General features: G+C 43.3%; 1 protein-coding gene across 2 annotated transcripts in view; it reads right to left on the reverse strand.

Annotated features, from left to right (window-relative positions):
* Window positions 1-25,581, reverse strand: part of LOC123971063 (ephrin type-B receptor 3-like) — a 59,455-nt gene that overhangs the window by 8,095 nt on the left and 25,779 nt on the right. The window contains exons 2-13 of one of the 2 annotated variants that reach the window (XM_046049623.1): window positions 21,262-21,326; window positions 16,085-16,757; window positions 12,281-12,436; window positions 10,961-11,296; window positions 8,548-8,672; window positions 7,753-7,915; window positions 7,119-7,227; window positions 5,408-5,460; window positions 4,898-5,116; window positions 2,609-2,856; window positions 1,828-2,043; window positions 547-696 (exon numbers count right to left, since the gene is read on the reverse strand). In XM_046049623.1, the coding sequence (XP_045905579.1) occupies window positions 547-696; window positions 1,828-2,043; window positions 2,609-2,856; window positions 4,898-5,116; window positions 5,408-5,460; window positions 7,119-7,227; window positions 7,753-7,915; window positions 8,548-8,672; window positions 10,961-11,296; window positions 12,281-12,436; window positions 16,085-16,757; window positions 21,262-21,326 (2,513 nt within the window). Of the gene's footprint in view, window positions 1-546; window positions 697-1,827; window positions 2,044-2,608; window positions 2,857-4,897; window positions 5,117-5,407; window positions 5,461-7,118; window positions 7,228-7,752; window positions 7,916-8,535; window positions 8,673-10,960; window positions 11,297-12,280; window positions 12,437-16,084; window positions 16,758-21,261; window positions 21,327-25,581 lie in introns of both variants that reach the window. The other variant, XM_046049622.1, reaches the window with a different exon arrangement.

The raw sequence follows: 25,581 nt of genomic DNA on the forward strand, positions 1-25,581 counted from the left end.
TTTGTAACCTTGGCCAGATCTGTGCCTTGCCACAATTCTGTCTCTGAGCTCTTCAGGCAGTTCCTTTGACCTCATGATTCTCATTTGCTCTGACATGCACTGTGAGCTGTAAGGTCTTATATAGACAGGTGTGTGGCTTTCCTAATCAAGTCCAACCAGTATAATCAAACACAGCTGGACTCCAATGAAGGTGTAGAACCATCTCAAGGATGATCAGAAGAAATAGACAGCACCTGAGTTAAATATGAGTGTCACGGCAAAGGGTCTGAATACTTATGACCATGTGATATTTCAGTTTTTCTTTTTTAATAAATTTGCAAAAATTTCTACATTTCTGTTTTTTTCTGTCAAGATGGGGTGCTGAGTGTACATTACTGAGAAATAAAATGAACTTTTTTGATTTTTGGAAAATGGCTGCAATGAAACAAAAAGTGAAAAAAGGGGTCTGAATACTTTCCGTACCCACTGTATATATATAAACTGTATACTGTATATATGTTACATTAAGTATGAGTATATCACAATATAAAAAAAATATCAGCTTACATCTTGATTGCTCATGTCCCAGTATGGCCGCTCGCCATATGACATCACTTCCCACATGACAATCCCGTAGCTCCATACGTCACTGGCCGAGGTGAACTTCCTGTAGGCAATTGCCTCGGGAGCCGTCCAGCGAATGGGGATTTTCCCTCCCTGTGGATATGCGAATGAGTAGGTGAGCATGAAATACTGGAGGGATGGAACACAAACACAGAGTCGCACACATACAAGAGGGAGAGAGAGGGTGAGAAAAACACAGTCTAAGGGAAATGTGATGCACAACACATGGGTGCATGCTGTTGAACCCAAACGCCACATACACACAGGGTTAGTAACACAGTTACAGGAAATGACATGTACAAACAAGTGAAGCTATAAGAATATTTAATGTGCTACAAACTGTATTTTTCAACATCAATAGGTCACCAATTTATCACCAATTCTTTCATATTACTGAACTGAACTATAGGCGAAGTAATTGGCAGCGGTGTCTCTCAGAATAAAGAATATAGTTCCCAACAACCTTGCTTCCTGTCACCAAGAGACTTGTCATGCCTCACTCTTCCTGATGTTGTTCTGAGTGCTTTTTGCTTTTTATTTTCTATATACCTACTAGAGAGGATAGGAAGCGACTTTTTTGTTTTATGATGTGCCATTGTAATATATTCAGAAGGCTGAGCTGCACTGGAAGAAGAGAGCCCTTTTCCTGTTTTGAGAAGTCAAACGCTAAAACTAAACTTTTGCATAAAGGCCAGAGGAGGCTGCCTATCTTTATACCAGAGCTCATGTTCATTTATGACAATTATACTCAATCTCAAAGGACCCTTTCCTATGTGCCTTAACCTGCTTTGCCAATTTTACATGTTGTGTCATTTGAGAATAGCAGCCAGAATCAATCTTTTCACATCACACATTCTGAGTATCTTGGAAATTTTCTGCTGCAGCTTCAGTGAAAACACACATGTCCAGGTAAAAAATGCACATGTCCACCAATGTGTCAAACTGTTCTTATTGATCCCACTTCCACCTGCCATCCAATGTGAGAAGAAAATAACTCCCTTTTCTTTCCATTATGGTCATGTCATCTGGGAACAGACTTGACACAGATCTATTTTCTGAATACTTTCAAATATGGCAATGTTGTGGATTGATTTGTAAAAGGGGATACAATTACCATAATAGTGATGTACTGACGTTAAAAAATTACATGTAGCACCTTTAAACATTGATTAAAACATGAATACACCTACACAAACACATACACACATGTAAACCCTAACTCACCAGGGAGCTGGTGTACGTGGGGTCTGTAGCATCATCCTCGAGGAAACGGGATAGGCCAAAGTCAGACACTTTACACACCAGATTACTGTTGACCAAGATGTTACGGGCAGCCAAGTCTCTGTGGACGTAGTTCATGTCTGACAGGTACTTCATGCCTGCTGCGATACCGCGCAGCATGCCAACCAGCTGGATTACTGTGAACTGCCCGTCATTGAGCTGGCAAAGGAAGAGAAAGAATGACATGGATAAATTGGATTGTAGATCAAGGTTGCATAGTCAAAGGAATATATGTTTGTCTCCTTTTTACCTTTATTTGTCCTACCTATCTTTCTTTTTTCAGTGTCTCTTAAAGTACTCTTGTGGCATATATCCTCGTTCCTGCATCTTTCATCTGCCATCACTGTTACACACTATAACATCTTTCTCTTTTCTACCTATCCATCCTCCATTCCTCTCTTCCCCTTTCTCTGGCAGACAATGTATGATGTGACTTTGAGGCAGTGATTCATTGGAGACTGAGCTCTTTGTAAATGTCACCAAATGCCTGAATACAGCATTTGTTAGATACCCATTGTAGGCTCTGGAGCAGAGCTTAAGAAGACCTTTTATGGCTCTAATGAAAGTGAAATAACTAAAAGCAAGATCAAGCAGATTTGGATGGGCTTATTTGCTGGATAGTCTTGCATTATTGATAAAATCACAGATACATATTTTTTAGGGAGTTGCTAATGTTAGAGCTATTCTTGTGTTTAAGTGTTTGTGTATGCCTTTTTTTTCTCACCCTTAGGAAAGAGTCCAGTGCTCCATTCTCCATGAACTCTGTCACAATCATCACTGGTCGACTTTTGGTGACTACGCCCTCCAGACGGATGATGTTGGGGTGGTCGAACTGGCCCATGATGGAAGCCTCAGACAGGAAGTCTCGTCTCTGGCGGTCAGTGTACCCCACCTTGAGAGTCTTGATGGCTACGATGATCTCCCGGCGCCCAGGCAGCTTAAGGCGACCGCGGCACACCTCCCCAAACTCTCCTGCGAGAGCCCAGGTGAGACAGCCAGAGGAATAGGAGAGATGGAAGGAGAGAGAGAGAAAGAGGGAGGGGAGAGAGGCATGACGGAACAGTGGAGGAGAGTGGGGGAAAAGAGGGGAGAGGGGACAGTTAACTGGTTAGAACCAAGGAGCCAGGGAAGGGTAGCAGGAAGGGTGGGACAGGGGGAACTGCAAGTGAAGCCAGGACTCTAGGCCAGTGTCAAGAGATGGTGGTGATAAGGGGAGCGTATAGTGACTTTGTGCTGTTAAGCTAAGGATTAAAAGAAACAGCATGGTGAGTGTAAGGCATGATGATGGAATGTGAGATGAGATGTAGAGTTGAAAAAAATGCATGTTGAAATAAAAAAAAGTAGTTTGACATGGTGAGAGGAGAAGGTGGGGACAGAAGAGGAAAGGATCAGGGGGGTGGTGCTAAGCTTCGGAGGGGTTGGAGAAGTAGGCACAGGAGGATGAGATAGGTGGAGACAGAAGCTTGGGGGTTCTTGGGGTTGTGGAGGATTTACGTTTAGAGTCTATACCAAGCGTGCACAGGAATGCAAGAAAAATGAGGCAATGACAGTGATGTGTGTCAATATGGGTGCAAAGGTGACAAAGTCACGGTACGATAGGGCAGCGGATGGAGGAAAATGTAGGGATGGTTGAGGAAGGGGTAGAGGAGAGGAGGGGGACAGGGAAGACAGGGGTTGAGGGTTCGTCACTTTAAAGGCGAATGCTGGGAAGCGACGGGTTTCAAGTAGTAGCCTCAGCAGTAGAAGAGCTGTCGTAGTAGTAGTAGCAGTAGTAATGGTAGTAGCAGAAGCAGTAGTAGGGACTCCCATCTCTGCCATCACAACGTCCTCCATTTGGCTCAGATACAATGCTAAGAAAACTCAACCTCATTTGGCACAGTCCTGCAGCTTTTGAGTAGAGATATTACTATCAAATATATCAAATACATCAAATATTTTACTATCTACAACAGCAAATGTTAGGGAGGGTTTCAAAAGGAGGGGACACTACCACATAGTGGAAGAGGTGTAAGTGCCAGGAACAGGGTTCAATAATAGTGATCCAGTAGAAGTCCTCTTTAGTAAAGAGGTTCTCAAGATACTTAAAAGTGGGCAGGGTCAGAGACGGCCAATCCTGGACTCGAAACATTTTAAAATCTTTTGCCCCATCCAGACAGGATTAATGTTTCAGAGGGGTGCAGGAGTTAAATATTAGCCATGCTCCTTGGTAACATGAATTGCATTGTACAACCCAACACATTGCCCCAGGAGACCCGTAAAACAATTTAATTCAAGATAGCTATTACCCATTTGATAAGCCTGTAGGATCAGACTCTCCACATGGGCATTCAATAACAACTGTATGTCAATAAGCAAGTAATGGATTTGTATAAAATTATTTTATTACACCCTGCAGAACTCAAATACAGGTGACTGCTGAAAATCAAAACTTAAAAAAAGTTTCATCTTAAAACACAATGTGTCTACTGGTATAGGAAGTAAAAGGAGACCAATGAGCATGCCAAAAAAACAATAAGGCTGTAATTTATACCGGAAGAGATAAGAGAAAAATCACACACGTGCTCGGGCAGGATTAAAATCTCCCCTAGAGAAATATATCCTGTCTGTATGGAGCTGTAGTCTTGCATTGCCCAAAATGTGCTTCCATTACATTCAAGAAGATTTTTATCAGTTAGAAATGACAGCTGTTTCAAACTTATTTAAAGTAAAAGAAAATGTCCTTACACAGTATCTCTCTTGTTCCAGGATTGGGCTCCGTTTTTTGGGTGAAATGATAATGCACCATAAAAAAGGTATTGCAGCTACTCTAAATGCACATGGCATGGTAAACAATGTAGTTGTGCTAGGACTGTGAGTCACGTTAATTTAAAGAGGACATATTGTAGCTAGTAATGCTTAAAACACAGGGCAGTGCTAAAGACATCTGTAAGACTGGAAAGGGGTTCCTAAGAGGTGACGAGTGTGGGAGGGGAGGGAGCAAAGAGAGGGCTAGCGATGAATTGAGTCAAAGTACCGCTTGGTGTGAAGTCCTCTAACGGTATGGCCTGGAGGTGACTAGCAGTCTTCCCCCTGTAGCTCAGGAGCTTTGGTGGGTTACCTGCGCCAATGACCTCCTCGATCTTCACGCAGGAGACGTCAATCTCCTTGGCAAACTCGCGCACCGCCTCGTTGGGGTCCTCATATGTGAAGGGGTCAATGTAGACCTTCATTCCCGGCGTTACTATAGGGGATTCAGTGGCAAGAACAGGAAAGTGAATCTATGCCATCAAACAAAATTTCAACAATAGATAACACTATGTAAAGTCCCGAAAACACATTCTTTATCAATCAAGTATAGATCAAAGCAAGATCCTTTATCATACTTATGTGAGCTTATACTTTTAGTTATACTTAGTGGTACTCTACTCTTTTATACTCTTTAGTGGTTGGGGATGCTCAGTCATTGGTAAGTTGAAATATAGAAACACTGCTATTGAAATTTCACTAATGCAAGAAGCAGGGGTATCTCAGCAAAGAGACTTACTGTACTGCTGCAGTTTCTCTGTGTACTCCGACTCTGAGCCATTTCTCTGCTTTCTGTTGAGAAAGATGAAAACACAAACTGAGTCACGTGGGCTCCACACAGCAGGGTGCAAATACTGGAAAGGAACAAAGGCATGAGGAGAAAACAGATCCCTAATAATGTCTGCAGAGATGTAGCCACACTACGATGTGGCTTGGTGAAGATGTTTTGTATTTTTGCATTTGAAGCAAGGGATACACTGTAGCTAGAGATTGGATCAATGCCTGGTGGTAAAATGATTCATACTTGGGGACTGTAACACGAGTCTAAACAAAAGGATATCATACCATTGTGTGAAGCAGCAAGTGAACACCATTCACTTTTGGTACCCCCAAGATGAGAAGCCGAGACAAAAGCAGACTGAAACAGCAAGCACAGCTGTCTCGCCTTCCTTGCCCTACAGACATTTCAACTGTAATTTCAATTCAATCTGCCTCTTATTTTGTCCTCACGGACTGTCATTTTCTTGCTATCATTCTCTCTCTCTCTCTCTCTCTCTCTCTCTCTCATTGTCCATTTTTCTTTCTCTTTTAACTCTCCATGTCTCTCAGTGTCAGAATCCTCTGCACCTTCCTGCATCTGTGCCTTCATTGGGGGGCAAAGATGATGACAGAGCAAGGGGGCTGGGTTGTTGAAATTACATGTTAATGTGCTTCCTTTGTTGTCTAACCAGTAACCAGGGCAATAATACCCGATGGTGATTTGCATCTTATTTCAAATTCTAATTTGGTTCCGGAATATGCCGGAGCTCTGTGTTTTGTATTATTACTATTTTCTCCTTCTTCTTCTGTGGCAGTCAGAGCAACGGCTAAGCCAATACCCTGAGAGAGACACAATGCAGCGGTGTGAAAATAGAAGAGAGCGAAGAGGCAGGAGAGAAGGAGAAGAGGGGGAGGGCAGGGAGATTATTATTCAGTCTAGCATGACCGATGCCCACGCTTGTCAGCCGCTGCCTGAACTGGCTTGTGGAGGGAACCCAGTAGGCGCCAGTCAGCAATGGGTGCCAACCTTTCACACATATATACACACACACACACACACACACACACACACACACACACACACACACACTGCATTTGCTTCTTGACAAATGAGTGGTATGAGGATAAACGAGTGTGGTTAGACCCAGCTGATGCAGTGTCAGACTTTTTGAAATGTCTGAGCAGCCGTTCGCATCTTCCCAGTCAATAGGCCTTGCAGACAGGGGCGCATCTGGGTTCTTTGTGGTCAGGCAACCGCACAGTTGATTTTGAGTGTCGGGCCATGAGGGCAGGCCTATCTGGCCCAACAGCTGCTCTACCATGCTGTGTCCAGTGAGCAAAGTAGCATTTTGGCCAAAGCTGTTTACTATTCACAGATTCAGAAGGCTAATCTGGCATTCAGCGGCCTCACAGGTGGCACAGCAATCCGCTGAGACTGTTCCGGGGTGGTTTGGAGGACATGCAAACAAAGTTGACATTTGAAGCTATCTCAGTTTTTTTCAACTTGAAGGAAATGTATTTTCCACAAATGTTTCTGTTAGTCTTCACTGTTTGAACATATTGTGTAGGCCCGAAACAAGTAAACGAGTATGTTTTGCCACAGTTATTTATCGTTGATACCCAAGTTGCTCATTCTTATCTCTAAAGTGTTCTGACATTTTGAGGGGCTGATAGAGAAGTTAAATTCTCACCTGAGGCAGACGATAGCGATGACCACAACTGCAATGATGAAGACCAAGGTGGCAGTGGCTGATCCCACAATGAGTGGCAGCTGCTCCTGCCAGGACTTTGGAGGGTCATCTTTAGGGTTCAAACAGAGTGAGCTTTAACTTGCAGAACTTGTCACAAATATACACCCACACTAGCTGCATCCATGTCTATTGATAGGCTTGTATGCCTCTCATGCCTACTTCAGAATTATATGCTTATGTAGGTAAACCCATGCCCTCGTGTTCTTCAGGTTGTATTTAGCAGAATGGGCAGCACCCTAGGACTAATAAATGTATTTATGAAGACTGCAAGATAGATTATTTAATTATTTTATTTTGCATGCTTAATGATATGATGTAGAGCAAGAGTCAGTCTGATAAATTGACTGATTGCTAGGAAATGGTAGATTTTTACCAAATCACAAGTCAGTTTCTCTACAAGGAATTCCAATCTTTTTGTATGAAAAATAGGCATAGTAGCTTCTGGCTCTATAAGCTTTTGAGCCTCCATTATGTTCAGAAGCTTATGCACAGCACCATCATAGATATATTGCTGCTAAGCCACAAATATTCCAATATATCTCTGGATAATGAAGTAGGTATGGGAGTAACATACTTTGCAGGTTGGTGCTGAAGTCGGCTGGGCTGCTGTAACGGCCGTAACCGGCCACTGTTCTGGCACGGACCTGAACCACATAAGGTGTACCAGGCTTGAGACCTTCAATGCGGGCGTTGCTCCGTTGCGCGGTCATAGTATGGGCAATGGCCTCACCCTGATCCTGCAAAGACAAAACAGTGATGAAAACAATATCAAACAGCAGGATCCCCTGTGCTGTCCCATTCATCATCAACCCCTGTTCTATCCTCCCTGACATGGCTGACCAAACTAACCGTGCAGGCAGGTAAAAAAAAAAAAGGAGACGAGTGAGAGAGAGCAATGTAGAGACACAGATTGTAGCTGGTGTGCTAAACTGACAGGAGAAGGACAAGACAACAAACAGAGCAGATACACACTGAGAGCCTTTGTTCTCTCCCCATGGAAAACTCACTTGGCCTCTGGAAAATACAGAAACTTTCTAATGCATGGAATGAGAGAGGATGGGGGATAAGAGAGAGGGCAAGAGGGAAAGATTTAGGGGTACAGAAAAGGGTAGAGCATAATAGAAATACAGATTGAGAGGAGTGAAAGAGAGAAAAAGGATGGAGGGGCAGAGGGATGGAAGGAGGGGGATAAGTAGGGGAGGATGATCACACAAGCTAAGATTGCAAATGGTGACTTGCCTCACTGCAACCATGTGTTTATCAGCAGAGGCATTGTTTTCCACATTTACAGAAAGACAGATGAAACAGAGACCATGCAAGTCATTGAAATTGGATTGAATTAGAGGCGTTGACTTACATTGCTGCTTACCTTCTCATGGTACTTAATCTCATAATCCAGAATGATTCCGTTGGGTTTCTCAGGAGGCAGCCAGGACAGGCTCATGGTGCTTGCTGTGGCCGCCATCAGGTGAACTGTGGGCACTGCAGACGGAGCTACACAGGGCAAAACAAATAAAGGAAAATCCGCTTTATTTATCGTTTTCTGTGTTATGCCTTTTCAAGTTCTATGCCCTTTGTCTGTCCACAGAAGCCCAAATACAAAGTCTAAGGCTGTGGGCTTTGTGAAGAGCTTTGGCCAATAGTTAGTATGCAGAACCATTCCCCACTAATGCTCAAATTCTCCCTCCCAGAGTCCTCGGGGAGGGAGAGGGGATGTCTAATTCTCCCGTGACAAGAGAATCAAACTGCAAAACTGATGGATAAGTCTCTGGTACATGCAGTTCCCTCTGCCATATACCAACTGTAGGCAAGCTAGGAACACGCACACACACACAGATGTAAACTTTTCACACATTTAACTGTAGGCTTGCTGAACTACTGCTGCACTTTTACTCCATACTCTAGAGGAAGTGCCGGATAACAGTGATGTTTTCCTCTGTAGCCTTCAAAGTTATAAGAAATTATATGCATACATGTACTTCCCCCTCAGAAGAAAATGTGAGCACTACATACTTTATTTAATGTGCACACAAATACATAAGTAGACATTTGTGGATACTCACTCACAGTAGTGCATAAAATACAATGGCACTCCACCCACCTGAGCTTTTCATGCTTTGTTCACATGTGCCTATTAATGGCCAAGTGCTGTCTGCCTCCCTGTCTCTCTTTCCTCTTTTCTAAGTTCAGGCTTGTTCTGTACCTCTGACTCACAACCTCCTCTCAGTCTACTCCATCACTTTTGTTTCATAACTTCAACAGTCTATCTCCGGAGGTACCTTCTCTTCAAAAATAGTTCCTCACTTTTTTTATATTCATGAAATCATCTTCTTTAATTTCACTTGTCCTCATCAGCTGATCACGTTTCATTGTCCTTTTCACCACTACAGACCTCAATCTCTGCATTCTCTCTCCATTCTCTCTCCAAGTTTTTTAATCCCTAGTTTTTAGTTCTTTGATCCTCCCCCTTGCATTTCCTTCCTCCCTCTGCTGCCTGTGTTTGTGCCCAGACATCTTTCTGTCTCACTCTCACTTTGCTCCCCAAACCTTACCTTCCCTGCCTCTTTCCCTCCCATGCCAGCCCCATCCACCCAGGCCCTCCAGTCTCTCTTTCTCCACCAAGAAGACAATGCTTCCTAGGCAGATCCCCTGGTTACTCTAGCCAGGAGATTAGGGGCCCTCCTCTGGGAGAAGACGTTGCAGTAACCATGGAGGTGGCCTCTGGGGCTTATCACTGCCCTAGTATTTATTTTGGTTCTTAAAAGGTGAATGCACATGCAGGGATGGTCTTGGGACTACACCAAAGGATAATCTGATCACAGTTGATGCTCTCTTGCTCCCTCCTTTCTTTTCACCTCTGTCTCTGCACCCAACTGACCCTAAGCCCCCATGGATGCTTAGGGATACAGTGGTCCCTTTAAGCCCTGTGCCAGACCTCTCGTAAAACAATGAGGCCCTCACATGGGGCCCTGTAGGGTCTCTGGGTCCTAGACAACAAGGTTAGAGGTGAGGAGGACTAGGCCATGGAGAGAAGAGGAAGAGAATGGGGGAAGGAGCCAGGGATAATCTGTAGTGTTGTCTAAGCCTGCAGAAATAGTAAATTTAACATAGCGACTAAACACATATGGCACAACTGGGAGAACCTCAGTAAAGAGACCAACTCACAAGAACAAAAGTGTAGAGTAAGCTCAATAGCACTGAAATATATATAGGCCATTAAGGTAAAATAAACCAATTAAAATTACCATATTTCTTAAGTAATTGCAAAAATCATCTACCTACATACCTACCTTCTGATCTATCCACTTACCAACCCACACACCTATCTACCTATTTTAATCAAAAATCATTACCCTGACATTTAATGTACACATGCACTAGCTTATCATTACTACCCCCCACACTGGCCTAGTTACTGTTGTTACTGTGGGCTGGAAGAGCGGTGGGTTGGAAGCAGTGGGCAGCTAGAATACTGAGGGTTCAACACTTTGAATACACACTGCCTCGCTATTGCTATTTGCAGCGGTGTTAGTACAGCGCATACTGTGGGCGTGTGAAAAAGGTCCCTTTCTAAGCCCATTCAGAAGAATATATTCCTTCTCAATCCCTGTTCAAAGAGAAAATATGTAACATACTCCTACATACAAGATCTCTACTTCTTAAGCGCTGAACGTATTCTCTGACATTACTTTGTATCTTTTTCCAGTCTTTGAAAGTTGGCCGTGCCTACAAGTTCAATATTGATCTTTGACAGGTAGCCACAAGGCTGCAGCAGTACCTACCGGCCTGATTTGTGGTGATGTTGACTGTAGAGAACTGAGGTGTATAGGGGCTCTTGTTGGAAACCCCATTGACTGCCTGGATCTCGAAGCTGTACTGTGTGTGTGCTTGTAGGTTACGAACAGCCACGCGACGCTGGGTTAGGCCCAGGTGGCGTGGCGAGATGTCAACGTTGTCGTCACACCGAGAGCACATTCCCCGTTCAGGCAGACACTTCTTACAGATGACGTTGTAGAAGATGTCATCCCGGCCACCCAAGTCACGCGGGTCACTCCATTCCAGCACAAGCGAGGTTTCGTTCACACTGGAGATGACACTGCGTGGTGCCGAAGGAACAGCTGCAAAGGGGAAGTAAGCATGGATGAGAAGAGGAAAGGTTTGGAATGAGGATAATTTAATCTCCATGCACAATGGATGTAAATAAATTTGTCTTGGTGACAGTACAGAGACACCCTGACAATAGACAGAGATGCATATTGCAAAACACCGTTTACATATCATTATACACACATACCTTCATTATTCCACAATTCAAGAATTTTCCATGTGCTGTGGTATTAGTACATTTTTCATGCATTAACTAGAACGTTTTCCCCCTTCCACATAACAAGAGGCTGTTCCAGCAGTTCTTCAGAGAAAAAGGAGGACAAGAGTTCAAATTTGAATTGTATGCTCATTTCCACCGTGTCTGTGTGTATGTGTGAAGTGCTGGGGGGGACGAGTGAGACAAACTATTGGCAGAGCTTTAGCAATTCTTATCCAATTACCGGAGCCTTATCTCTCACTGCACTGTGGGAGAATCAGCCCCACACGCTTCTTCTCTCTTCACCAGGGAATGAATTAACTCATATTTGCGTTTGTGTGAGTTTGCTCTTAACGAAGGCACTGCTACTAGAGATAATTGTCCACTGTCTGTATAGTTGTGGCAGCACTGAGAACAGATAGATTTTACAGAGAGGCAGGTGGGATGCGGGTTTGGATAAAGTTCTGTATAACGTTGGGAAAGCAAGCAGACTTGTTTGCCATCCGTGTGGTATGTTGAGAACATACTCCTGAGGGATCATCTACTGAGTGCATAATTCAAGGAAGTCTGGGAGAACATTTACCACACAGTCAAGACTTCTGTTTTATGACTACCAATACATTTGATTACTGTCTGAAGATGAGGTATAAACCCATTTCTGTTTTTTTTTTGGGAACAAGAACATGCAAGAGTTGTTGTTTGGTGTTCAAAAGGATTTCAATAACAGAATTTTAGATTATCACTATGACTTTCAAACAAGCTGATGTTATACAGTCAGCTGAAAGCAGTCTGTACTTACTGGTGCAAGGGGAGTCGGGAGAATCAGTGTCTGAGCGGTAGTAACCGTTTCGACAGGAGCAAACGCTGGATGCTCCTGAGCTGGCGCGGCTGTTGGCTGGACAGGGCAAGCAGAAGCTGTCTCCCTGTTTGGACTTGAAGGTGCCAGGGCTGCAAGCTGATGGCAAAAGAGAGACAAATGGAGACAGAAAAGAGTGAATAAGAATTTAAGATGTTAACACTGGATTTATTGGTTTAGGAAGTAGCCATGGAGGACTTTATATAACAATTTCTTTTTGTTGCTAAATTTATATGGCCAGTAGGCCACTCTCATTTTGGAATGAAAATTTTACTTTTATTAATCTCTAGTTCTGGTGTGCATCCACAAAAGGGTGTAAAAATATTAATATTCATTTTATGGCTATAAGGTTTGCATTTAAAACACTGTTCCAGCTCCCTAGTAAAAATTACTAAAACGCCTTATTTGATGTGTTTAGCATGTGTTTGTTTATGTACATGTGTGCGTGTGCCCATGATTTGGTTTTGTCCCTTCAACCCCACATATTCCCTTTTCCCTCGCTTATTGAGACTGCATTTCAGCAAACTGCAGTGGAAAAGGGTTTTTGAGCAGCATGTAGCTGTTTGCATAAACCCATGCTCACATGACAAGACTGTCATCATAAATTACATACACCAACCTCAGAGCCAAAACGCTGGCATGTTGCTTTCATCTGAATTCAGTCTTTTACCAAATACATTTAAGTACACACAGACAATCAGAGGCACACAACACATGCTGATGTGTACACAAACATTGATCTGTGCACGACTGTGCTCTTTGTTAGTATGTCTGCATCCCTCTGTCTTTGAGATCACTCCCTGCACAGACCAACACAATACTCCCTTCAACATAGTTTTACCTAAACTAGCTCATTGGTGAAGCCTAGTTAATCAGATGAAAACACTGTCAGCCTTTGTCAATGCCCTATCTCCATTTATAGCAGCTGCTGTTGTTTATAACTCAGGTGATAAGGTGCAGACTTTCAGGGAAGCACTGACAGCGGCACTGTGATCTAGAACACTTTGGCAGGCTCCATATCTTTGATAAACTGTCTCGTTAAAAGATGAATGAGTTTGTCGCAGTGCTTAATAAAAAAGACGAGAGCAGGTGAGACAGGCAAACTTTACAGGGGCCAGTTGATTAGCTGACCCACTAGTGCGTTAGCTCATCAGTGTCAAGGACACACTGCTGTTTGTCCCCCTGAATGATAATTATCACCATAGCTCCTACATTTGTATTTCACTCCCTGTTGAAAACAACCAAGGTTGGAGGTCAAATCTAGAGCAGACCACTTCCTGCTCCTGCTGTTTTCTCGTTTTTGAACGTTCAATATTGGCACAAAACCACCAGTTGACTGCGCTGTGTACATTAGTACTGAGTGTATTTGTTCTTCCACCATTAATCAGAGTCATCCACACCAGTGGCTAACAGGAAGTACTGCTCAATAAACAGATAAGAAATGACCTCGAGTTTTACCAGGTGGGAGAACAGGTTCTTCGATTTGGTATCGTGGCCCATGCAAGTTCTTTTAAGTTCACACAACAAAAAGTAAACTACAAGCAATTTTTCAACTCACAGGGGATGAGAGTATTGGTTGCTGAACATGTTAGCCTAACGAAAGAGGTTGAGGGAGCATTCCCATTAAAATAAACTTTTTTTTAAGGGAAGGGCTAAAAGTGCTGATCAATCACTTCCAGTGAGTAAAGGGGTCATCCTCTTCCTTTCATCCATCCATTTTCCCCTCAGAGGAACCACTAAAGAATAAGAAAGAAAGAAAGACAAGGGGCTAGAGAAAAAGGGAGGGAGAGATGGAAGAGGTGGAGGCATAGAAAATGCTAATCCTGCAGGCACTTTTCCCCCCTCTTCTCCACTCCCCTGTGTCTTATCCTCTCATGCAGAACATAGAGCTTAAGGAACTGATTAGAATGTATGCTGAAATTGGAAAGTGTGGAGCATGAAGAAAAAAGGAAAGAATATTGGGGGTTAAAAAAAGCAAATTAGTGGAAAGGCAAAAAGAGGCTCATCGATTAATATTAATGCAGACATTCTTACTGTAACTTCGTGGTGGCGTATTAATGAGAGCAACGGCCTTCAAATTAGGAAGGAATGGCAGAAGAAGAGGTAAAGACTAGTACAGAGAAAGGGAGTGCAATGGTGGTGTAGCTGGAGGAGATACTGCATGTTGGAACGAGGACAGAAAAGCAGAGAAAGGAAGAGTCACGGCAAATAGATGATAAAAAATGAGTACAGAGTAAAATAGGGGGAAAGGAGAAAAAAGCAGAGTGGACCTGAAGAAAGGTGATGTGAGAAGAAGAGAGGGAGATTTATCCCTTGTGGTTTCCAGTGAAGCTTGATTAGAGAACATTTTATCAGGGCCCAGTCACCAGGGCTTTAACCTTGAGCTGCCAGGAACAAACAAATTAGTTTTTAACCACACACACACACCATGCTTTAGATTTACTATGCTCTCTCTCTCTTTCTCTCCCACATACTAACGCGCACACGCACGCACGCACACACACACACACACACACACACACACACACACACACACACACAAACATACACACTCTCCTTCTAAAGGTGAGCACATATTCAATATTTAGGGTCTGCCAAAAGGTGCCAGTGTAAACTATTCGCCCCTTCCCTGCCTGATCACCAGTTTGGGTACTGAACAAAAGGTCTCCTCAGCATCTCTCTGCTATGAGAAGAAGAATGAGCCCTCAGAACCCAGGCAGGCAATGATGACATACAAACCATGCATAAACTTTACATCCAAAGACACCTCAAAATTAACACTGCTGATCAATGGCCCTGCCAGCTCCCCTCTCTCACTCTCTCTCTCATCCTGCTGTCTCCATTTGACCTATGCATGACCTAAGCCTAATTTTACGCTCCTATACCCCTCAACACATGCACATTTTCCATTTATCCTTCCCTCTCCTCTTGCTGTCACCTGCACTCCATTTAAGCTGAGACCTTGCTGTTTAAATTCACCTTGCTCTCAACATCTGTGAACCCATCATGTTTTCCATCAGACCCGAAACCATCATAGGGCCTCCCAACTCTCAGAAACAGACAGCCTCCACTGCATTTCCATTTATTTAGCTACCAGCTGCCAGGTAAAACTGAGGTCAGAGGAGTGAACAGTCACCTGCTGACAGTGTCATCTAGTGTGTATTATTCTGCCATGTAGTCACTGGATTAATGTGTCAAAGAATACAAAGCAGATAAATGGCTCATAATAACATGGCAGCTGGATAATCTAGAGACGGAGGCTGTAACCTGTAGCTGAAACAATACCAATTCAATCTCCAACAATCAGTGTGTCCACAACAGTCATGTGTCCAGATGAAGTGTCCTTCAGCAAGACTTTGACCCCCTTCCTACTCCCTTCCTACTCACTCATTGTAATTCACTCTGCATAGAACCATCAGATACTACTTGCCTAAAATGCAAATGTAACTTTCTCGGCAGTAATAATGTGATACATTATTGATCGCCAAAGGGAAATCCCCCACAGCCCCACCATCATCTTCCTGGAAGATAAGATTGTGAAATAAGCTACAAAATAGCACACTATTCTGTAGATTTAGAAAGATTTGTTGACTTGCGATTGGTCAGTTCAGCAGCTAACATATGGATTGAACCTTGTGTGCCCTGATGAAGTATGTCTCTCTCTAAACTCTAGATTAGTCCTTCATCATAAACACTGAGTCATAAAATCCTGGAATGACCTAGAAAATCTGTTGTGAAAACACTCACCTTGACATTGGGTATCCTTCATGGCGGGTTCAAAACCAGCTGAGCAGGTGCAGGCTCCTACAGGAACCATCCACTCGCCATCTCCGTTACAATAAAGCTTCAGCGGCACGGACACCTCCAGGGCGTTTGGGACACAAGTTCCCGGCGCAATGACCAGGGATGTTGCCTCAGCCCCAGTTGCTGTCTCTGGGAAAACAGCAAAGTTGGCAATGGTGGTGGAGCACTTCTTGTAAAAGACTCGCACTGAGATGAGTGACATGCAAGCACCAAGGTCCTGGAAGGCCAAGTAGAACCCAGCTTTGGACAGTGGCCCGAAACTTCGTACTTTTGTGTTTACACGTCCAGACTCGAGCATGGAAAAGCTCTCATCTGGGGCAATAGTGTCCACCTTCACATAAGGGTTTTCCATCCAGAAAGGGCTGGTGGCTGTGGCTGAGTCTGAGTCAGACTCATAGTAGAAGAGATTGAAGGTCTCTTTGCAGGAACCTGGGATGTTAGGAATGCTGTTGCAATCGCGCACTGTGAATTTCATCTCCACATATACACGCAGCACATCCTTCCGTGGGATGAAGTCACTGCGTAGCCAGTTATTCTGGTTGAGCTCACGAACATTGCAGACTTGGTATGTCCGGATAGGGTTCATGGCATCATCGTATCCACTCACCTCTTCCCACTGAAAAGTAAGTAGAAGACAAAGAGAAACAGGTTAGAGGCTGTAAATTTTTGTTGATAGATAAATACTAGACATCATGTTTGTCTGGTTTCTGGAATGCATGTAAAATGTCACCCATTTCAGCACACCTTGCTACATTCAGTTATGTTGCATGATAAAAAAAAAGAATGAAAGAAACAGGGCAGATGTTAGGACCAAGCGAGAAAGAAGCTTTTGGGATATTACATTCCTTTGGCTTCACTATGCTACGCCTTTCATCTCTGGTTAGTGTAGCGAAAAGCCAGGGATGTGGACTGCCAATTCATCACAATTACAGCAACCTGTCACCTCCTCGCCACAGAGTCACCACCGCGTGTTTACCTCATATCTGTTTGGAAGTAGCAGCCACATTGCTTCACAACCAATTACGCTTCAATTACAGAGCAATGATCGTAACGTCCTCTAATAAAGACGGGGGAAAGGCGCCGTTTAACCTTCATGCTTTTCTGTTTTTACACTCCTCTACATCTTTCAATGCTAACACAGTACCCAGGGGGTGAATTACTGTGGATAAAATGGGATTAAATTTTCTAAACTTTGATTACCAGCTTCATTAAATGAGCACAAGAAAACTAAACTGTAAAAGCTTTGCTGTAAAACACTGTAATCTAATGCATTTTTCAATCTCAAATGAGGACACCACGATTAAATCATTTCACTTCAAATAGCGATTCCTGTGTGTATAATATATCTTTGTGCATATGCGTGTGTGCTAAGGGATCTGCTCCCCTTTCCTATCAGACGGAGTGCATTTATTTTTTAGCTAAGCCAGGCAAAGTTTATTTGCATAGCGCCTTTCTAATATAAAGGCAATTCAAAGTGTTTTGCATAAGACATGGCAATGTATTAAAGCATTTAAAAGACAACAAGGAGAAAAAGTTAAATAGAACAAAATAAAACTAGACAAAGGAATAAAAGTTATAGTGCAGCTTTAGCTAAAACTCTGTACTACTCATTGCACTTGCTACCTAAATCCATGAGACTGAACCTGTGACCTTCTGATTACAGGATGGTCTTTCACATCACTCAGCCCCCTGCCACCCTAAAAGACTAAAATACTAAAGTCTTAAATGCCAAGACACATCTATAACAAAATTAAATGTCGGTTGCACTCTCTGGACTGGGGTTTGCTGCGGCACATTTAACTGTCTCGAAACTCTGGCATAAAGGCACCAATTTGTTCTCCAGAACCAGTTGTTTCCATCTAAGCTCTGAGCATCTTAATTAAGGCTGTGATATGGATGTGGTAGAGACAAGGCTATTCATCCAAGACCCTGGAGGCCATGATGAAGAGAGGGAGAATGGGCGTAGCTCGACTGTAGCATTACAACGATGGCCCGACGAGAGCAGGAGGAAGCAACTAAAGGCAATCGATAATCACCAGCCAGGTCAATGGGATGGCTAAAAGCATGATGTGTCAATGGGTATTTAGTTTAGGGTGATAAATCACCCACTGCAAAAGAGCAATACAGCCAAGTGTTTGTGGGTGTGTGTATGAGGTTGTGTGTTTTCTTAAATGCACTTGTGTGAGTCCGTCTGCCTGAGTCTGTACTTGCACTGTGTGTTTGTTTGTATTAGTATTATGTATGTGTAGGTGTGAGACATGCACCAGTGGCCAAACATTCTGAGTGCCTGCTTACCAAGCCTGAATGAATTAAGTAGGTCATGCGAAAAAGGGTCAAGTTTCTTGGCATTGATTTCCAACAAGATGAATCGTTATGCAAGATTGGCGATCCACTCCACTTTCTCTTTGTCCTTTCCAATCAAAGCTTTGAATTTTACTTTTAGATGGCAATGAACAATGATTCTGTGATGCCATCCTTGGACGTCCAAAGCCCCCCTGGATCTATATATTTAGCAATATTTTGGCAAAACTCTTTGGAACAAACAACAGATCTGAGTAGAGAACGGAGAAGTAGGTTGGCCTGCCGGAGTTCTTTAAGACGTTTTATTGGACATTTTTATAGCTTTTTTCAGTCTTCAAGTTTAGGTGAAGTCAAGGTGAACATTAACTGTTAGCAGCCTTGATTACAACTCAGATAAACTAGTAGTATTAGCTTTAGGTTAATGTTGTTATGTTGTGCTGCTGCTGCTGCTGCTGCTCCAACAAACTCTAGTACTAGCAATTAGTGTGCTTTTATTTTTCTTTGTTGTTAGTATTGATAAGCTCTATGGGGCTATTTTTAAGGACATTCTAGTTTGTTCATAACATGTTTAAGCATGCTGGGGGTCTGTGAAGCAGACAGTGACACACTAAAAATAGTTATTATCTCCACAAGCTAACTAACTTTGTATATTGTTATCAGTGTATGGTTATACAAAAACCCTGTGGGTGCCATTCCAGGTATGTGGGGAGCCCCGCTATAAAGTGGAATTCCCCTTTCATTGCCCACCTGTTTTGTAAGATAAATGATACGGCATATAGACAGACACACACAATACAGGAAAACACACACACACACACACACACACACACACACCTTTACACAGTCATGCATCATGCACAGATGCCCCAGGCTATACAGAAAGATACAGATAGTGAGTCTAAGAAATCCAAAAATTCCAAAGTGCAGACACAGAGGCAAGAATAAGATGAAAGAATACATGTACACATATGCATGTGTGTATAGTGCCTTGCACATATCAATAATTGAATGTGCTCTTACAGATACTCATTCACAAATGGCTTTGGCACCTAGGTTTTACACAAAGAGTGGTGGTGTTTATTGTAGCACCTATAGGCCTCTGGATTCACTGTCACAAATGGAACAGCTTATGTTCCCCTCTGTGTAGCTTTATGTCAGTTGCTTTATCTGTATGTGTTGTGCAACACTCAGAAGCAAGACAGAGATGCTGTGACTCAGACTTTGCTGGAAAGCATCCCTGAAAGAGTGTGTGTAGTCACTTTGTGAGTGGGCCTATGTCTAAGAGTTTTTCTCAGAAATTGATTTTTTTCCCCCTCTGTATGCTGTCGCCCTCTCTCTGTATGGACATTTCTCTGGATTTTACTTAATCTCAGTCTCACTGCTTTCCCCCTCACTTCCAGCTCTCTCAGTATGTTGTTTTGTTTGTGCTCTCAGCCACTTTATCGGTTCCTCTTAAACACTCGTCACCCCTAACAAAAACAGGCTGCCACGTTCCCATTGCAAAAGCATATAAATAAACACATACAATACATTGTGAATAAAGACACAAACAAGACAACAGGGATGATTGATTTTTTTTGTGTGTAAGAGAAAAATAAAAGGAGAGAAAACATAAAGGGTAGAAAGATAACTCAGGGACAACCACCGTCTGTGGCACATTCTGCTGTCAAAAAAAGGCAGGGGAGAGACTCATCTCCAGTCTTTTGGTTGGTAATGTGGGAAATGTGTAGTGCAAAAGGCTCTGCACTGTATGTATATCTCTTGAAAAGGAGCATCTGTTGTGGCTTCGCCTAGAAACGAAACGGGGAGGTGTTTTTTAGTCGCTCTGCCTTTTTGCATGGGACCGGTGGGAGCATCGCTGCTGCATTGTATCTTAATGAGGAGGAGGGGGACAGAGAGAGGCAAAGGAAGATGGACGGATGGGAGGGGCAAAGGAGGAGCAAAGGAGGCCACAAAAGGCAGTGTGGGGGGGTTGTCCTACTGATTGTTGCAGCTGAGGTGGCTAGTGTGTCTGACTTCATTAGTGCTTAGTTAATTGGAAGTAATGGAAGGGGTAAATAAGGATGGTGGGATACTTCCAACAGCTGGGATGGAATCTCCCTGCAAGTGCATTGAGGTAAAAACTAAATATAAAAAATGGGGGCCCACCTTTCAAAACACAAGGGCCAAGTTAGAGGGCCACACAAAGGGGAAGGGAGGAGTGCTGGGGGTCTTTGAAGTATAGCTGGGGAGGGGTCAAGACTCTTTTTGCTCCTCTTTCTGCTATTGTGGAGACCACATGGGAAAGCAAGATGAGGCTGTCACTGGCACTTTGTGTGTGGTAGATTTTGATGCCTGGATGTGCAATGGGTCAACGCCAACACCCTTTTTAGTGTTTAAAAAGTTAGTTCATGAGGAAACTGCACTGAAAAGTGCACTGAGGCGGTCTGTGACTGGGCGGGTCAGTGAAATGGGATTGCTGTGTATCTTTTTCTGCTTGCTAAAAAGTACCTCCTGTTGAATCCTAAAACATATCTTGTTGAGTGATATGCTTATGAAGGTGTACAGGACCAGGTGGCCTGCAGACCAACGGTGTGTAGAGCAACATGCATACACTCAACACTGAATGTAATCCTTTAATAAAAGTATAGAGTCAAAGTTACGGTCCACACATATATATGTATATGACAAAGCATTGAAATTCCAAAGAAAAAAATCCAACAGCAGTTACGTTGGGTACACAATATTCTCTTCTACCATCTGTGTCTTTATTAATAAATCAGTCTTACTTTACATAAACACACAAAGGCACACAAACACACACTACAGATTAAACTCACCCCGGTTTCAGGGTGTGCAGTCCAGGCTAATTCTGTCGTGGCCCACTTCGTGTCCATCAGCGTCTCTGTAAACGGAAGCAGAGAGAACACAACAAGGTCAGACAAAGAGGAATAGGGTGACAGAGGTGATCAGTAGAACTTGCAATAATTTTACAACAATGTCATAAAACTTGTGCTGTGCAAGGGATAAGGCGCTTTGACCAAAGTTGTTCTCAGATAACTGGGTGAATAACTCAGTGACAGAAAACGCGGGCTTAGAGCGATATTAAATTGAATTGCACAAAGAAGTACCGTATGTCTGTGTGCAGCAGGAAGACCAAGAGACAGTGGGAGAGTGAGACAGAAATCTAGGTGGGTGATCTGTGAGGTATTGTGTGACATTTTATTGCGGCTCCTTGTCTGGCTAATTAGTCTCAATTAGACGTTTGCTTTTATACAGGGGAAAGGAAAGAACGGTGAGTCTCGCAGTGAAACGGTTCCGCTTCCCACAGGGCACTGTGACACACACACTTGATAACACACACACACATACAGTGAGTAACAGGTTGTAAAATTCCACAAGATATATAACCCAACAGAAGGCTTGAATGGAGAAGGGGGTTGTAAAGTTAGGTGTCACAAAGGAGGCGCTCTTGAGCGGAACAGAGGTCAATACACTTCAATTGGATTCACTTTCTGTCAATACTTGAACACATACACACTTCGCATTTAACTTGTTTTTACGCTTGTCACTTGGCAAACTGAGAAAGGCACATACATCATATACACAGTACACAAAATGGTGGACAAAATCCCTTTCCTCCTTTCCACTTTCCACTCTCTACTGGCAAAGGTGCCGGCTTTGTGAGAGCAGAGAAGGAAGACTATAAATGTCGGGTCTTTTACTACCTGGCGCTCAAGGCACAGTATGCAGCTACCATTATTATCTCAACCGCTGTGCTGTTCTACAAGATAGTAAAAGATGATGAAACGGCACTACCAGGAAGTGAGCTTGCACTGTCCCTGGTCATGGAAGCAAGTGTGAGATGTTCCATTTTTCCTGCCTCAGCTGAAGGGGATGAACCTGAAGAAGTCTTTCAGCCTACTTTGCTACTCTTTCACTGCCTATGTGTCCTTCTTTCATCAATTTTTTTTTTTTTGCCTGGTAAGCTGACCGGAAACGAGACTTGGGAGCAGAATAAAAGGCTAAACCCCAGGATTTCACCATCCCTTCTCCAAATACCTGCTGCCACCACTGCTGCATTCAGGAGCAATAGTGATGACCCTCGAACTCAAAGACCCCTTGTGAATTATGTCTAGCTCTGTAGAGATGGCGTGCTCCCCCGGCTGGGAATTCCCATTGAATTCCACCCCCTCATGCTTTGAGTGACAGTGTCTCTGACGTGTGTGTGCCTATTACACTGGTGAGAAAACCTGACTTCCAAGAGATTTCCTCCCAAACGGAGATATCCTCCCGTGCAAAAAACACATGCAATCAGATTTCAAATGTAGTTTTGGCTTGTTGCCCTCAGGCGAAATGGTCTGGAAGCTTCACTGTGAGCCAGTTCACGCAGTGAGAACTGTCTCTCTGGGAGTGGCTCTGGGAGCTGAAGTGAATATCATGTACTAGCATAGGGTCAAATCCAGCTTGCAACCCTTGTCACAAACAATCCATTCCCCTTCCTCCCTCATCAGTCTCTCCAATATTCTCTCTGTGCTGATAATGGAAATGCTTTAGAACAGGTCTGCTTTTGCAGAGAGCTTTCTTTTTTAACCAGATGCAAAGAGCCACATTTGTCAATTGAGCAAATAAGGCCCTACTAGTGTTTTCATCTCATAAACTGTGTCAGTGCTTATTAGCTGCGGGACTTCCCCTGACTCAAATCATGACAGTGTGGGATTTGGGACCTGTTACCTACAGCTACGCAGGTGTGATGAAAATTATACACTTCCACTGCATGGTGTTTATTGTTATGACTGGGCCGTGTGTATTAGCTTGTCATTAGAGCTGACCTTGCTGAAATGACAACAGGGTGGACAATGATCGACAGAGATGAGAGAGAAAGACCGAGAGATGGGGAGCAGAAAAAGAGATATGCAAAACACACACACAGCTGTACAGTCTGACTCAGTGATTTAGACAGTGGGTCATTTGGGAGTGCATGTGCAGCAGTAACCCTTCCCTTCTCGATGCATCTGCATTGTTTAGCCTCTGTGCTTGTGTGTGTGTGTGTGTGTGTGTGTGTGTGTGTGTGCCTGTGTTGGAAGGTAATTGTGTGTGTTTGGTGGAAAGCCCTGTATTGTGCCCAAAGTGGAGCACCAATCCTGAGTCAATGGGCCAGAGCAAAAGCACTGAATGACCTCGACCTAACCCGGCCACTCCCTCTCGGTCAGCGTGTATGTGAATGAGGTGGCTGTTACGCTCATATGTCTCTGCACACCATGTTTATATGTGTTTATATAACACACCGGACAATAGAAGTGCATGTTCATGACTGTACAGCAAATTCAGACACCTACACAGTCACAGAAAACCAACGCACACGAATACACACACACACACACACACACAAAGGAAACAAAACAAACCTGGAAAATAAAGTGCTATATGCCCCCACACAATGCAACCATTTTTGTATGCCAAACCCATAAACCCGTGCTTTATGGACGATAAAGGATGAGAGAGAGGCAGAGTAAGACAGATTAAAGAGAGAAAGGTATTTTTTAAAGCAGCAACCTCTGAAAGCTTCTAAGACTAGCTGGCAGCTTGCCTAATGGGCCCGGTTGAGAGACAGAAAACGAAAAATAGGCGGAAAGAAAACCAGAAGGACGAGTTGACGGAGAAACAACCACTATGTGACTATAAGACCCTCCCCTGTACACAGAAAGCGCTCTTCTTTGCATTTTTGCTCTATACGTTTCATTTGACTCGTTCATATCCTGAAAGTGTAAAATGAGAGAAGGAAATATTGTACTTTGCAGGGGGGAAAGAGCAAACAGAGTAAATTAGGCAAATGAACATGCAATTTACTGCTGTAAAACACACACACACACACACACATATACACACACAGAGCGAGTGAGAGTGAAGCATGCAGATGTGAGAGGTAGCACTGGATCAGGATACACAGATGCACAGGGCTGTTTAATCCATCTTCCTTGCATGCACTCTCATTTTTTCTCATTCATTTCCAATCTATTTCTCATCATCCCTGTGAAATGATGTATATAATTCCCTGTTGTTTCCTTTCTCCATCTCTTTTTCTTTCCCCTTTTTATCACTCAATTTCTCTCTTTACCCTCCACTGGGAAGAGGTAGATTTGACCTCTTTTCGTTTGTCTTTTTCCTCTTTCTCTTCTCTCCTCGTTTTCTTGCCGATCTCTATTTCTGTGCTTGTGTTTTCACGCTGTGCTGTGATGGATGTGACGCTCGGTGTACAGGGGAATTTCAACCTCCCACTGCTTACGAAAACTATTCAATTAGCATGTTGCTGTTTGAGTAACCTGAGGACTGCTTTAGTAAAGTGTTATTTATGATATAGGTCAAATGCACCTGGGATTAGCATAACAAACATGTGGGACAATAGCAGTAACATTTGTTTTCTCTACAAACTCTGACTGTGTGAGAAAAATTGCAGAAATACAAACAGGCTTGAGAGATGCAATGCAGGCAAATACATGTGCGCACGCACATATACACACACATGCATGCACACACGCTAAACCAACCCCTACACTCTAATCCCGTAATGACAGGGCAGGCCTAATAACAGGGGAGGGCACTGAAGCATTTGTCCCTATGGCCGCATCCAACACACACTAACATGCACACACACAGCACCCAGAGTTAGAAGCCTCTTAAAATATTTCTTTGTTCAAACAAGCAGACTTCTTAAAAGAAAGAAAAAAGAGAGGGAGGGAAGGAGGAAAGGGGAAGAAAGGCTATTATTGAGAGAGAGGAATGTGCAGTCGTTTCACAGGGCAAAGTCCCCAGGTTGCAAAGAGCAGACAGGTGAGGGATTTAGTTTGGATCTTGCTGCGACTACTTTGAGCTGTTTTGCATGCTCGTCTTTGTCAGCGTGACCCCGTCAGATGACAACTGAAAGATAACTTAACCGAGCCTCGAGTGAGTTCAAAGATATGGCTCAACAACCTTGGAAAAAGAGCTATCTTTCTAATGTTAAACAAAAGCGTTTTACTGATGTAATAGCTTCCTGTTAGCTTGTTTTCCTGCTATAAGTGGAAAACAAAATGGCTTCCCCCCCATGCTAGCATTAACTGCTGTATTAATGAAACATGATGACAACAGGATTTTGTTTTCAGCCAGGAAAAGTAATGAAG

This window comes from Micropterus dolomieu, linkage group LG05, assembly GCF_021292245.1.
Source record: "Micropterus dolomieu isolate WLL.071019.BEF.003 ecotype Adirondacks linkage group LG05, ASM2129224v1, whole genome shotgun sequence".
Taxonomy (NCBI): Eukaryota; Metazoa; Chordata; class Actinopteri; order Centrarchiformes; family Centrarchidae; genus Micropterus; species Micropterus dolomieu.